Source organism: Falco punctatus, assembly GCF_963210335.1.
Source record: "Falco punctatus genome assembly, chromosome: Z".
Classification (NCBI taxonomy): domain Eukaryota; kingdom Metazoa; phylum Chordata; class Aves; order Falconiformes; family Falconidae; genus Falco; species Falco punctatus.
This window is the reverse complement of record NC_137586.1, coordinates 61,380,767-61,393,976: the sequence shown is the minus strand read 5'-3', so window position 1 is coordinate 61,393,976 and position 13,210 is coordinate 61,380,767. Positions and strand designations below refer to the sequence as shown.

At 49.8% G+C, this 13,210-nt stretch overlaps 2 protein-coding genes across 2 annotated transcripts in view; both read right to left on the bottom strand.

Moving 5' to 3' along the window:
• The window catches only part of WDR36 (WD repeat domain 36), a 31,530-nt gene extending 27,497 nt beyond the window's left edge, over positions 1-4,033 (bottom strand). The window contains exons 1-3 of the mRNA XM_080371252.1: positions 3,834-4,033; positions 2,662-2,689; positions 305-405 (exon numbers count right to left, since the gene is read on the bottom strand). Of these exons, the coding sequence (XP_080227378.1) occupies positions 305-405; positions 2,662-2,689; positions 3,834-3,980 (276 nt within the window). The 5' untranslated portion in view covers positions 3,981-4,033. The remainder of the gene's footprint in view (positions 1-304; positions 406-2,661; positions 2,690-3,833) is intronic.
• Positions 4,034-4,191: 158 nt separating this feature from the next.
• Positions 4,192-11,325, bottom strand: LOC308056229 (uncharacterized protein). The gene is made up of 5 exons (XM_080371249.1): positions 6,346-11,325; positions 6,080-6,190; positions 5,332-5,400; positions 4,903-5,043; positions 4,192-4,789 (listed from the first exon to the last, which is right to left on the bottom strand). The coding sequence occupies exons 1-5, from the start codon at positions 6,415-6,417 to the stop codon at positions 4,694-4,696; spliced, it is 489 nt and encodes a 162-aa protein (XP_080227375.1). The 5' UTR covers positions 6,418-11,325; the 3' UTR covers positions 4,192-4,693.
• Between the last annotated feature and the right edge of the window lie 1,885 nt (positions 11,326-13,210).

The window sequence follows — 13,210 nt, the reverse complement described above, 5'->3', positions numbered from 1 at the left end:
TATTTTTAATTACTTGATTTAATGTCAATTTATTTCATTTATGTGAAATAACAATTTTCTTATGTTTAGGTAACTACATTGTTATTATAATTAATATATAAAACACAGGTCAGCTATTACAGAATTTGCTCTTACATTCTCCTATTTTAAGCTCTTTATTCCTCCTTCCACAGGTTTTGCTTCCCTAAAATTGAAACTACTGAACATCTACAGAAATAGACATTTGTAGGAAATTATCAGTCTTGAAAACACAAACATACACAACTGTGTTGTACTACTAAGTAATAATTAAACTAATAAAAACCTCTTTGTTCCTGGCAAAAGCATGGAGAATATTGTCATATGAAGCAAATATCAACATGCGGTCTGCAGCCAAACATGTAATCTCTCTTGGCAAAGCATTACCTGTTAATCAAACAAAAGAAAAGTTCAAGTTTCAGGTTCATAACACAAGAGAAAGCCTGACAGTCTTTTATGTATTTATTTTGCCAGGTGACCCACTGAGAAAGCTCTCTTGTTGAATGTTGTTGAATTTCTTGGAGAAACACACACATTTCAAATGATTGCAACTATTACCATAAATAACATCACATCAGTAACAACATAACATCAGACTGACAGATCACATGGTGGTTCTTTTGAAAAACACGTAACAATAAATTACTGAATTATTACTGTAGGTGAAGGCACATGTTAGCTTCATGAAGGCTTATAAAGAATTTATCCCAACATTAACACTTATGAAGACTGTCAAGAGCCCCTGAGGCCACTGGACTGGAAACATGATAAATCAAAAGTCACAGCATTAGCAATGCCTATTAGGTTAAGCCATGCTGCAGACCTGGAAGCTAGTAATCCACTCCTGTACCTGTCTCCTGATTACAGCTAAAGACATCAGGAATTCACCCTCTAAGAATCCATCTCATTCCCCACCTTGTGACTGGTTTAGGAAGAGTACTATGAGATCTGTTACTTAACTAGCTCAAACTGTAAAAGCATCCAAGCTCCAGATCACATTGGGAGGCTGTTGGTCTGGTCCCAAGTGGTACAAAATTGAAATGAAAAAAAAATACTCTAGGGAAAAATACTCTCAATTTAGGGAAATATAAAAATGCAAATCAAGGTGCTTAATGATTGCACAGGAAAACACCAGTCTCCATGGGAGTGCATCTACGATACAAATTTACATCAACGCACAGCAGCCTTACCCGCAATGTTGCTCTCTCAAAGAAATCTGTACCTTTTGCTGTACTGAAACACAACTTCAATGGGACGAATTAAACTAAGAACATAAAAAAGGCTGCACTTAATGAGAGGTTTCATTTGTTTGAACACATCAGACATCTTCCCATAGATCCTCTGAAGTGACTTAGGCCTGCAATCAGGTTACAGAGACCTGGTACTCCACATGAGCTGTGTGGAAGTCTGCTTAGGCCAAGACAGTTTTAAGCACACCCCAATTAGAAAGTTCAGAGAACCAACCTCTCAAGCTGCTATCTGTGGTTGTTGCCCCTTGTTACTCTGCCTACTACCACCACCACCGATTTAGCCTTGCCATCCTTATAACTGCCCTTCAGGTAACAGGCTGCCTCTAGGTCACCCCATATCTGTCCCTTCGCAAGACTAAAATCCAGTTCTCATGCTGTGTGCTGCAGGCCCCTGACACACCCCAGTTCCTCAGCATCGCTCCTGAAAGAGGAGCAGTGGGAGGGGGACAAACACTAACTGGGTATCAGGTATGGCCTCACCAGCACCAAGCCCAGGAGGGTAACAGCTTTCCCGGATCTGCTGGCCACATTCCTAATGCAGCTCAGTACACAGCTTGCCTTATTCAGTTACTGCATTGTTGGTCCATGCTCAACCTGGCACCAGCACAGCCCCAGCTCCTTTTTAGCAGGATGCCACACAGCCAGTCAGTTCCCAGCTTGTTCCGTACCAGGTGCAGGATTCTGCACTTGCCCTTGCTGAACTGGGCGAGGTTTCTGTTGGCCCAGGCCTAGTGTATTGCAACACCTCCCCAGACTGAAGCTCTGCCATTCGGGTGTGAGCTACTGCTCCTAACATTGTATCTTCTGCAAATTTTTACTAGGAGCACACACTGCCTCATCACCCAGGCTGTCGGTGAAGGTGCTGAACATGAACAACATAGGCACTGCTGTTGACACCTAGGGCACTATGCTTTGTTGCCAACTGAATGTCAAGCCACCAACTCATTTCCTTTGTATCCAGCAGTCCAGCCAATTTTTAACACTCCCTGAAGACTTTTGGTCCCATCCATACCTGTTCTGTTCTTGTGATTATTTTCCTCCTGTAACACAACCTTCTAATAACCACAAAACCAACCAAAAAAAAGGTATCTGGAACTAACAGCTTTCTCCACTGCTCAGTCCTTAAAGCCTAAGGGTGCTCTTGTAAGAGCAAGATGACAAGAACAGGAGGTTCACAAGGTATATCCCTAAGAGAACTAAATTACAGCTGCAACAGCAGTCTCATTCCCAAATTGATATCCCATATTTCTGAGACGCCTTTCAACTTATTTAAGTGCAAATATTAATACATATAATTAATTTTCCATTTTTTAGTTGAGAATCAAGTGCAGATGTCAGATGCATTAAAAAAAAACACATAAAAAACCGGAATGAACAATCTGTGCATACTTACTCACAGCCACAATACCAAGTTTCTTCACCTGCAATGTAAATGTTAAAGACATTTTTAGTAATTGGTTGCATTTGTTATAAACAGAAATTCAAAACTGTAGGAAACAACCCAGGTGAGATAAGGAATTTGCATGCCTCACAAGACATAAAAGTTATTCCTCTTAGTTTACAACAATATCTACAGGAAAGCCCACAGTGGGTCTAAAGGAAGGGAACAATATATCTGTCAAAAGACGATACTACAAGAGTAAATTGTGCCTCTTAATATACTTTATCCTAAAGCACAGGAAACTAAGTGCATGTTTAGACACTCGGCAGCGCTTGGCCAACTTTTTTTCCACATCACCTCTGCTTCTACTTTATTTCCACTACAATCACACTATGTTATTTTTTTATCTCTGTTCACGTAGAATTTGCTTCAGTTACCGTCATCTTTGCCTAGTGATGATGACTACTATTTTAGTTCAGCGTCTGTGGAGAAGGCTGACAGGAGCAAACCGTAAAAAAACACCATAAATGTACAAGATCTACTGCTGTCTGCAGTCTGCTGCTCGCTGTAATCACTCGATTCAGTTCTGCTTTGTTACTGCTTCTATACACCGAAGATGCTTTTATCGTACAGCAAGAGGTGCATCATTATCAGAAGCTTATATCTTGCAGAACGGAATTACGCTCCTCTGCTCCCACACATAAGTCTTAATACGACCTAGGGGACTGCTCCCCAAAATTGTCGCTCTCAAACGCTAAACCACAGCTACGGAAACCGCGGGGGAGCTCTGGTTTGTCTGGCAGCGAAGGAAAAGCTTGACCGTCTGGGCGCTCGGCTGCCTGGATGCGCCCCGCCTGCCACGGCGCACTGCGTCTGGCCAGCGGTGCCCCCACGGCCCAACGGCCCGTTCCGGCCCGCAGACCCCGCCGCCCCCTTTCCTCCAGCCGCCCGCCGGCGAGCAGCCCCGCCTGCCGCCGAGGCCTGCGCTACTGGGGCGCCGCGGCCCCTCACAGGCCCCCGCCTCACGGCGGCGAGGGCCGGGGTGAGGGGGCCTGGGGTGAGGGAAGGAAGGGTCGTGGCGGCGGCCCGCCTCTGCCCCGCGCCCGCCCCGGCCTCCCTCAGGCCCAACGGCGGCCAGGCCCGGCGGGGGCATGCAAGAGGGTGGCCGGCGGCCAGGCACTCACATTGTAGGTGTGGACGCTGCGCCCGACGGCGGTGGCCAGATAGAACTCGCGGTGGCGGCCATGGTAGCGCAGGACGTGTGGGACGTGCCCGCTGAAGCGGCCGAGCACGCGGAACCCGGCGAACAGCCCGCCGCCCTCACGCGCCATCGCTGCCCCACGCGCACGCCGTGCGCCCGCAGGAAGCGCCCCCCACCGCTTCCGGCCAGCCCGGCCGGCGCTCCGCCCCCTGACGCCGCCGCGCGCCGCCGAAAACGGTCCCTGCGGCGGGCAGAGTTCCGCTGCCAGGGCGGGCGGTGCTGCCCGGCAGCCCTGGTGCGGCCCCGCGGCGAACGCGGCTACTCCCGGCGCGGCGCGGCGCAGCGCAGCGAGGAGGGGAGTGTCCGCGCCACCCAGCCGGCGGGCACGGTGCCAGCCAGGCCCCCCACCCGAGGGCCCCGGGCACGCTGAGAGCCGTCACCCGCGACCGCCCCCACACAGGCTCCCTGCAGCCACCACCGCGCGACTTTACCTTTTAATCTGCGGGGGGATCGCCCCCGCCCCCCGTTCCCCTCAGGCAGAAGCGGCCGGCCCTGGCGCTGGCCGCGGGGAAGACCCGCAGCAGAGCCCGCACAGCGCCCGATGCACCGGCCTCCGACGGCGCAACCTGGACACCCGCGCGAACCACGTCTGTACTTAAGACGGTCACTGCTTGTTGGTTTATTTTTAATAAATTATATAGGGCGGGACCCCCCCCCCAAAAAAAAAAAAACAACCCAACAACAACAACCCGCAGGATGACTTCATTGCGATGGCGGGCAATAAATATCCAGCAAAGTCCGGCGGCGAAGAAAAAAAATGACAAGCCACCCCCCAGAAGCCACCTATCCCAAATTGATGTAGCTTCTCCACACCGCCATCAGCTCCCGGGCCTTGCTCTCGTCGCACGGGCCTCGGCTCGCCTCCCCGGCGGCAGCGCCCTGCCACCGCACACGCGTTAGCGTCCCGCCGCCAGCCGCGGTGGAGCTCCCGGCGCTGCCCCGGGCCTCCCCGCGGCAGGGCAGGGCAGCCCCGGCCCCGGCCCCGCACCCACCTGTGGCGGCCGGTAGCCGGGGCAGTGTCGCAGCACGATGTGGAGGGTGCTCCGCCACAGCGACGGCCGCTGCCCGCAGCCCCGCGCCCTCTCCAGGAAGCACTCCAGCAGCCGGGCCGCCCGCTCTGCCCGCCGGGCGCCCTGCGGGAGACGGCTGGTCACCACCCCGGCCCCGCCGGAGCCGCCAGCCCGCGATCCCGGCTCCCTTCAGCGCTTCCCCACGCACCCTTAAAAAAAGGCTGCCCGCCCACCCCTTTGACCCCCATCCCTGCACCCCTCTCCCCGCTTCCCACTGTTTGTCCCTCCCCCCCCCCCCCCCTTTTCCCCCTTTCCCCTCTCTTTTCACGCTCCCCCCACCATTTTTTTTTTTTTTTTTCATGGAAAGGGAATGCCACCTAGCCGCCGGGGGATGCGTGCACCCGGGCGAACCTCGGACTGCTGCGGACCCGCCGGCGGGGAGGGCGCGTCCTCGCAGGTGTGAAAATCGAGTTGTAGCTCCTGGAGGGAAACAACAACAGGGGATGCTCGTTAACGCCACGGACCCCGGCGTCGCCGTCTCCGGCTGCCAGCCCGCCTCCAACACCCCATCATAAACGTCCCCAGCGCCCCAGTGCGCCGCCACGCGTCGCCCTCGGGGCCGCGCGGGGCACGGGCGGCTGCGGGAGCCGTGCGGGGCGGTGCCGCGCGGTGCCGCTCCGCCCGAGCCAGCGGCGGGGCTGCCCGCACCGTGCGCCGTCCCGACAGCCGCCGCCTGGTCTTTCCGCTAAGCGCCGGCTGCGCGTGTGAACCATCCGAGTAACTGCTAAACCGCTTATCACCTTTGGAACCGTGACACCATCCTCAGCGTCGGTGAACCATTACACAAGCGACTTTCAGTCCTACGGGTGTGCAAGCCGCCGGGAAGAGTCGGGTAGCGCTCTGGCAGCAGCCGCCCGGGCTCCTGCTCTCCGTCCCTGCCAGTCCCAGCTTCAGCGAAGCACATTTTAGGAAGGTCCCCGGAGGAGAGTAGGAGAAAACTTCCCCGTCCTGTTTCACAGGCACAGGTTTACTAAACTAGCCAACTCCCGACTTGCTAATCGAGATTTTCACAAAGTAGCTGCCGGCGGTCAAGGGTAAAATCGTGGAGGCAATGCCGTCCCGACAGTTTCCCTTCGATGCCACCAGAGAAACCACCAACCTCATTTTTAAAGGTCCTGTGTGGATCCAAACCGTTTAGGAGATCCTCTTGTATCTCGTCGTGGTTACAGAGGCTGAAATTGTAGGGGGATGCCCGCGGTAAGTCGGCGATCTGAAGAAAGATGATCAAGCCACAAAAGACTGTATAAGAAAAAGCCAAAGGTTAATTCTCCTGGACCGCTACGTGACCCTACAAGCCATGGAGGGCAGATCTGAAGAGAGGGATGCTGGTGCTTCGGGAGCACTAGAAGAGAACTGTCTGGTTACCCTTATGATTATCCATGGTGTCTTTAGACGTTGTTTATCTCGTGCTGGGCTTCGGATCGTTGCTGGCTTCATATATGTACCTGTACGCCTACGGAAATGAAGGTTTCCAATTCCATAACTGGGGCTTATTTGGACGTCTCATGCACCTCTTTCCAGAAGTGCAAATAAATAATTATTCAGACTTGAAGCTGTGTCACTGACTTAAAAAGAAAACCGGCATAATCAAACGCGGTATCCAAACCTAAACCAAAACAAATGGAAGCAAGAAAAACCCCAAACAAAACACCTCCAAAACAGCTAATCTTGCAAGAAAAAAGTGTGAATAGCCCTCCCCATGACTGTGTGGGATACACCTTCAGCAAAAGCTATTGCTGTAACGCGATTCTTCTCTCAAAGGCGAGGCAAGGCGCTTCAGGGCACCTGCAGATGGACTGCCTGGGGTGGACGCTCGTACCCTCCATACCCAGGTCGCAGGGGCATCTCTAGTGCATCGTTTTAACACCCTAGCGCAGGAGCTGGTGGACAGCCGTCACCACTGTCCCTGTTCCACCTACAGATTTTTCCTGGTGAACGTTTCACCTTACAAACAACTTTTCCCAGAGAGCCCCTTTGCTTGCGCAGGCTGAGGGGAGCGCAGATGAGGGGCACTTGCTCTGCCGTGGGGACAGCCTAGCTGACAGGGCAGCCGGCTGTCCCGGGCACCGGGGACCGGGATGCCCGGGGCATCAGGGAAGGCTGGCCAAAGGAGGCACGGCCCCGCTCACTCCCTCGCCCCGAGGAGCACCTGGAGCCCTTTCTCCGAGGGCGGCCGGCGCCGACTCCTCTGCCACGGCCCCCCCTCCGGGTATTCCCTGGTCCCGCGAAAGTGTTTCACGATGAGCGCCCGGTAGCCGCTGTGGAAGCCCCGGGGGCGCGGCCCGGCGGGGGCGCGGGGCTCGCACTGCGGAGCCCAGCCCAGCTGCGCCGCCCGTCCCGCAGCGACACGGCTGTGCAGGCTTTTAAGCTCAGCCTCAGGCCAGTTCCAGAGAGTGCTCGTGTTCGTTTTTAGGGAACGCTTCCCCGGCATGAGTCAGCAGGGAAACCCGGGAGGACTGCCCCCGTCGTGGCTTTTTCGGCCGGCTGAGCTGGGGACGAGCCAAAGCAGGTGAGTCAACACACCGTGCCTGTCCGCTTGAGTGGGTTCCCTCGCCCCCTGCTGGTCGCTCCCTTCTCTCCCTCTTTTTTCCTTCCCCTCCTCCGCCTGCCCGGGGCTCGCAGCGGCGCGGCGGGAGGTGCCCGGCCCGGGCGGCGCTTCCCCGGCTTCAGCTCTGGGAGCTCCCGGCCGCTCGTCCCGAGTGTGGCAGCAGCCCTCTGACCGTGTTGTGTGTGTGTGTAGGGATAGAAATCTAATTCCAGTCAAACCCGACGTTTTAAATTCGACGCCTTAAAAGCTATTGGACTGATTGGGTTGCAGTTGCGGAGCAGGTGCACCGCGCTACAGCCGGGCTCGGGCAGCCCTTAGCGCTTACGGTGTTACCGGGGTGCCTCCCCGCATCGCGCTCTCAGTGTCGCCTAACAAACCAGCAACATCACAGTTTCCCAAAGAATGTCTCGTTCTCGTATTCCAAAAGCTGTTGGGGTTTTCTTAATTTGCAAAGCTGTGTGCCTTCATCTTCTTTATCTTTCTCCAGAGCTTTTTCAAGTTGCTGACAGGCTTCATAACAATTAGTGAGTTAATAAAGATACATAAAGTTAATAAGCAGCTTTGCGTTTCTCATTTCAAAGGTGCACCCCTGCATAAAGGAAGACACTTCAGGTGAGTTTTACTGTACTCCTGAAAACCAGCATAACTGATGAAAAGCCTATTCCTGACATGAATTCAGTGTAATACTGATCCGAGGAAGTGAATAGTTCTAAGATCGGTGAATACTTAAAGAGAGGTGTTTATTTGTCCGTACTAAACAGGACATAGTAATCCTGAGTATAGGTAAAGAGTACAACTTTCTAAATGCAAATAACACTGGATCAAAATTCTTTCCTATCACTGTTAATATGCACATGTTTTTACTTTTGAAGTTGTGTCTCTGAATTTAGCAGTAGAACAAAGTTGCATCAGACACTGGCAATATAATCAGAGCAGCAAATGAAAAATGTGTTTTTTAAAGGCAGCAGAAATGACATGGCTATAGAAACAATCGAACATTCAAAACACGCTTGTAAATAAGTTCAAATGAAAGATTATTAAGAAAAAAAAAGCATTCACTAACTACAATCACTTTTTTGTATGTGAAGAGTTCTCTGAACAAACAGTACCTATTAACAACTTTCCTAGTCTCTAATTTCTACCCAGCATCAACCTCAGAAATGGCAAATTACAATGAATACGTTTTAAAGTTTGCTTTCTATTTTAACTTCTTCAGAGATACAGGTTCAATTATTGACATATGTGTCAGAGAGGCAGGAAGGGGAAAAAAGAGGAATTTAGAAAAATCTGTCCATTTTTATAACCATAGCAATTAAAAACTCTTAACTTTGCTTCATCCGTAAGAATGTTGAGGCCTCACTTCTGACAGCAGCTTTTGACCTGAGCTGTTGGCCAGATCTGAGGGATTTGGAAGTGGTTTCCGTTAAAAGAAATAACTCGTGACAAGAGGCATTTTTCTGATGGAGCTTTATACCCATAGTGCATCTACTTTCTCCCCTAATCCCTGCTGCCTGGTTGCCTTGATGACCTCACTTTTGTGACTGTGCTTGTGCAGCAAAAATACAGGATTGAGAAATAGCTGTTGCTGTTTTGCTGCAGGTTGAGACAATATCTGTGCCGGTGGGATTGCTGCCAGCCCTCACGGTGGGAGGAAGAGTTCGAAGCCAATAAGAAGTCACTGACTTTGGTAGACATTCCTGATCAATATTATATTATTAGTGATATATTTTTTCAGTTTGCTTGTATTTGCTGAGACACTTTTTGATTGTTAAGCCTTGGTATATGTAGGTGAAAAGCAAACCTTATGGGTTTGTTCTTGGGGTTTTTTTTTGTATACATGAGCAATACATTCCTTCCTAAAATACCACATTGCTACGGAAATGCCATCATATCCAGGATGTTTAGCGTAATTATACTTTGGATATGTAGGATTTGGGAATTTCTTAAATTATGAAATTTGTACTTGGAAAAGAGAGGTGGGGGGAGACAGTGATTACGTGAGGGAAGCTGGGGAGGTGGGAAGAAACTATGCTGGTGGCTGAGGACATGCACTGTGTATGTCACAGCCCCAGTGCCCAGCACAGGGTGCCCCAGGGTGAGGCAGAAGCACACAGCCTGTCCGTGACCTGCCCACCCCTCCCAGCAGGCACAAGCGCAGGAAATCTTCCATCTGCCTGGACAAACACTGCTCAGGTTTCCATTCTCATGGATCAGGCCGAGCGAGGCTGAAGAGTTCCCTGCTGGTCCCTCTGCAGGTGCAGAAGGCCCTGCATGCTTCTATGGTGCCCAGCACCATCTACTCACTGGTGACAGTACCCAGCCAGCTAACCAAAAATACCCTGCCTGTAGCAGCTTGGGTGTGCGAATGTCACCACCAAGAAACCAGTACTTAAGCAAAGATGAAGATAATGTTAGAGATACCCTTCATGCACAAAACGTGTTAAAAGCTCGGTGACCTTACATTTTTAAACACATTTTTGTTAAATTTTTATTTCAGAACATGATGTAGAAGGTTTTTTTGAGTATCATAATTTCCAACATAATGGAAATTCAGACTGTTGGCCACATTTTTTTCCACATTTCCATCTGATGCCTGGACACTGCTCTTCCTTGTCCCAGACACTCAAGCCTGGCTGGTTGTCCCTACATGTGTTTAGGAGCTTACCTTCTTGCACATAGGCAGCAGCAGAATGCTGGTGATGACCTTCAAATGCCACTTGGAAGAGGTGTGTATATCCCCCTAAGGAGCGCCTGAAGCTGACTGGTGGCTGGCAACCAAAGAAACAGCACTGAGAGAGTGTAGCTGCCAATTGCCTTCACTACTCTTCAGCTTCCCCCAGAGATCAAAAGACATGTCAGCAAAACACAGCAGTAAGTCTACATTATTGGAAAAAAATAATCTAAAAATCTTTTGATCTAACAGGCTATTATGATGTTATTAGTTTGAGTAGCTGCTGACTAGACCATCAGCACATCAACAGGACTCAAGCATGTGGATCCTGAGATGAATACAGAACACCTTTCTCCCAAAACTCCCAACGCTGGTGGCTTCTATGTGGCATGTAGAACTCCTCAGGTTTGAACACTAAGTCCCACAACATCAACAGCTGGTACATCCTTTCCTTCAAGAACTTCATACAGATCTTAACAGTATTCTCAGGACTATTTGTTTCTAAAATTATCTTCCTGGCTCTTTAGGAAAGTGAACACCCATCAGGAAGAGAAGCTTCAGCACCAGAAGCCAGACTAACAGTCACATTGATTTGGCAGGATCCAGACTCTTAGCTGAGGTCCTTTCCATCCAGGACTACTAATCGTAGCAGTGGGGATCTGCTATTCTCTGCGCAGATCACCTGGTAGAAGGAAGAAAATACACATTCCCAGGAGGATTCACACTGATTCATTGCCCAAAGAAGAAAGACTGCAAGGACTCAGCACACCTGCAGTTAATATTAAGGCCATTAAGGGATCGCAGTCTCTGGATTAAACACTGTTGTCCCCGCTGCCCTACCCACTGCCATCCCCCGTTCTCTTGCCATCTCCATTTCATCTGTCCAAGGACCTTCTGCCTCACATCTCCAATGTCAGTCATGGAATCTTTTAGTCTTCTATTCTTATCCAGTACTGACCATTTTCCAAGTCCACCCTTAAATGCTTAGTTTTAAGGTTTTTATCTTTCCTAGGTAGAGAAGAGTCTATCTGCTGTTAAACTTCTCCCTTGTTTTCTTCTATTCCTCATCTTTTCAGTTCCCATGAGTATTCTATACTTGCGCTTCCATGCACTTTGTAGCTTCCATGCACTTTGTAGCTTACTTTAACTTCATGCAGTGATATTATAAAATGTATCTAAACATTTCAGTTGCATACTATTTAACAGGAACATAGCCAGACAAACCTACCATGAATTTGACATTATCAGTATAATCAAAGTACTGTAAAGAAAAACATAAGTTTATAAGATTTTTTTCTTACAGGTATCACCAAAGTAAATGATTTAAATCACATGTGACTGAATGAGATGATAAACTCTAAACTAACCAGTAATAATACTGAGATATTGCATTCACTATAGGGAGCAATGTAGGCTTATTACAAACAGCTTGCCACAAAACGGTTTCTTATCTTGCTATTCCTGACTGAAGCACACTGTTGACAAGCTTGTGCCTTTGTGCTGTTTTGGTAAAAGTTTGGAGCAGGTCTAGCCAGTGCTGGAAGGTTCAGATCAAAACAGGATTATGCTGTTGTATTTTCAGGGCTGCAGAAATTATCAGAATTAAACTTCTTCAGAATCACTTGATCTATTTCATACCCAGCTACAATATGCTTTACTTTTTATTGGAAGAACCTGGCATTTAGCTACATTTTGTCTCCCTCTACTCTCAAAAAGAGCAAAGTGCCAAAAATCTGCTCTATGTAAATAATGCTTAATTATATTTTGCCAGGAAAGATTGCCATGTAGAGTAATGGACAGCTGTAGTACAGCCTCAGGGAAAGCAAAAGGAAATTCCTGCTAACTAGAACCAAGCAGATGTCTAACTCTCACTTCACTCCCGGTTTAAAGTACCTTCACTCAGATCTGCAGTCCTCAGTGCTGCTGCTTAGCTGTTGCATATCCCAGGGGTACTCACTCCCTATAGGAAGCCCTCTACCCATCAGTCTTCGTTAATAACATCCCAAGTAATGCCAGGGACTCCTTGCTTCTTCTAATAGTCTACCTTACAGGACACTGTTTTGGACTGCCCTACTTGTCAGCCTGGGAGAGCTGGAGGAATGTCTGTGCTGCAAGCACAGCAGTTTGTTGATTTGTTCCTGTGCTCATGGCTCCTTCCCTCGCCAGCCCAACAGCAGAGAGAGGCAGGCTGGCTGTCCCGAACCTGGGGAGGGCAGTGGTGTTTCCCACCTGCTCGGGAGCCCTGAGCAGCGGTGTGAGGAGCTGCTTCCTCTCCTCCAGAGGTGATGACTTCTTTAGCATCACTCCCAGGAGGACTGGAGCCTGGAAATGGAGCTTTTGCCTCCTGACAGAATGCCCCCACCCCTCCTGCTGGTCCTTCTTTCACTAGCTGGCCTGGTAGCATGCTCCAAGATACATATAGCCCAAAAGCCACCTGAGTATTACATTGATAAAGTAACCTGTAGCTTGTGTGAGGCTAAGAAAGCTGGAGAAGCCCTAACTTCTATGTGATTATTTTCAGGTGTTTCTGTGTTTTCTAACACATCAACGACCCTTATGCCTTTGCTGCTGTGTGGATCTCCGTCCTCTGTCTCCACTGAGATGGCTAAGGTGCTGCGCACGTTAGTGCAGGGACATTTCAAATGCACTCCAGCACAGTGTAGAGCACATCAAAGGACCTCTCTGGAACACTGTCCCTCTAATATTGGTGTGCCACCCCCACACTTACCTCTAAGTGAGCCTAGTTTTATCCCTTTCCCCTTTGAGACAGGCATTCCCCATCTGTTGCCAGCAGGCCTGGCGTCATGGTCTGACCCATGATCAAAAAGCCCAACATTCTGCTGGTGACGCCAGTCATGGAGCCAGGTATTGATCTGCTGGGTTTATCCTGTTTCTTTCCTCATCATTCCATGCAACGGGAAGGCTAAAGGAGAATGCCACTTGGGCTTCTGATCCCTTAACCAGTTGTCCCTAGGCACTGAAGTCTTTCTTGATCGCCTTTGGACTTCTTA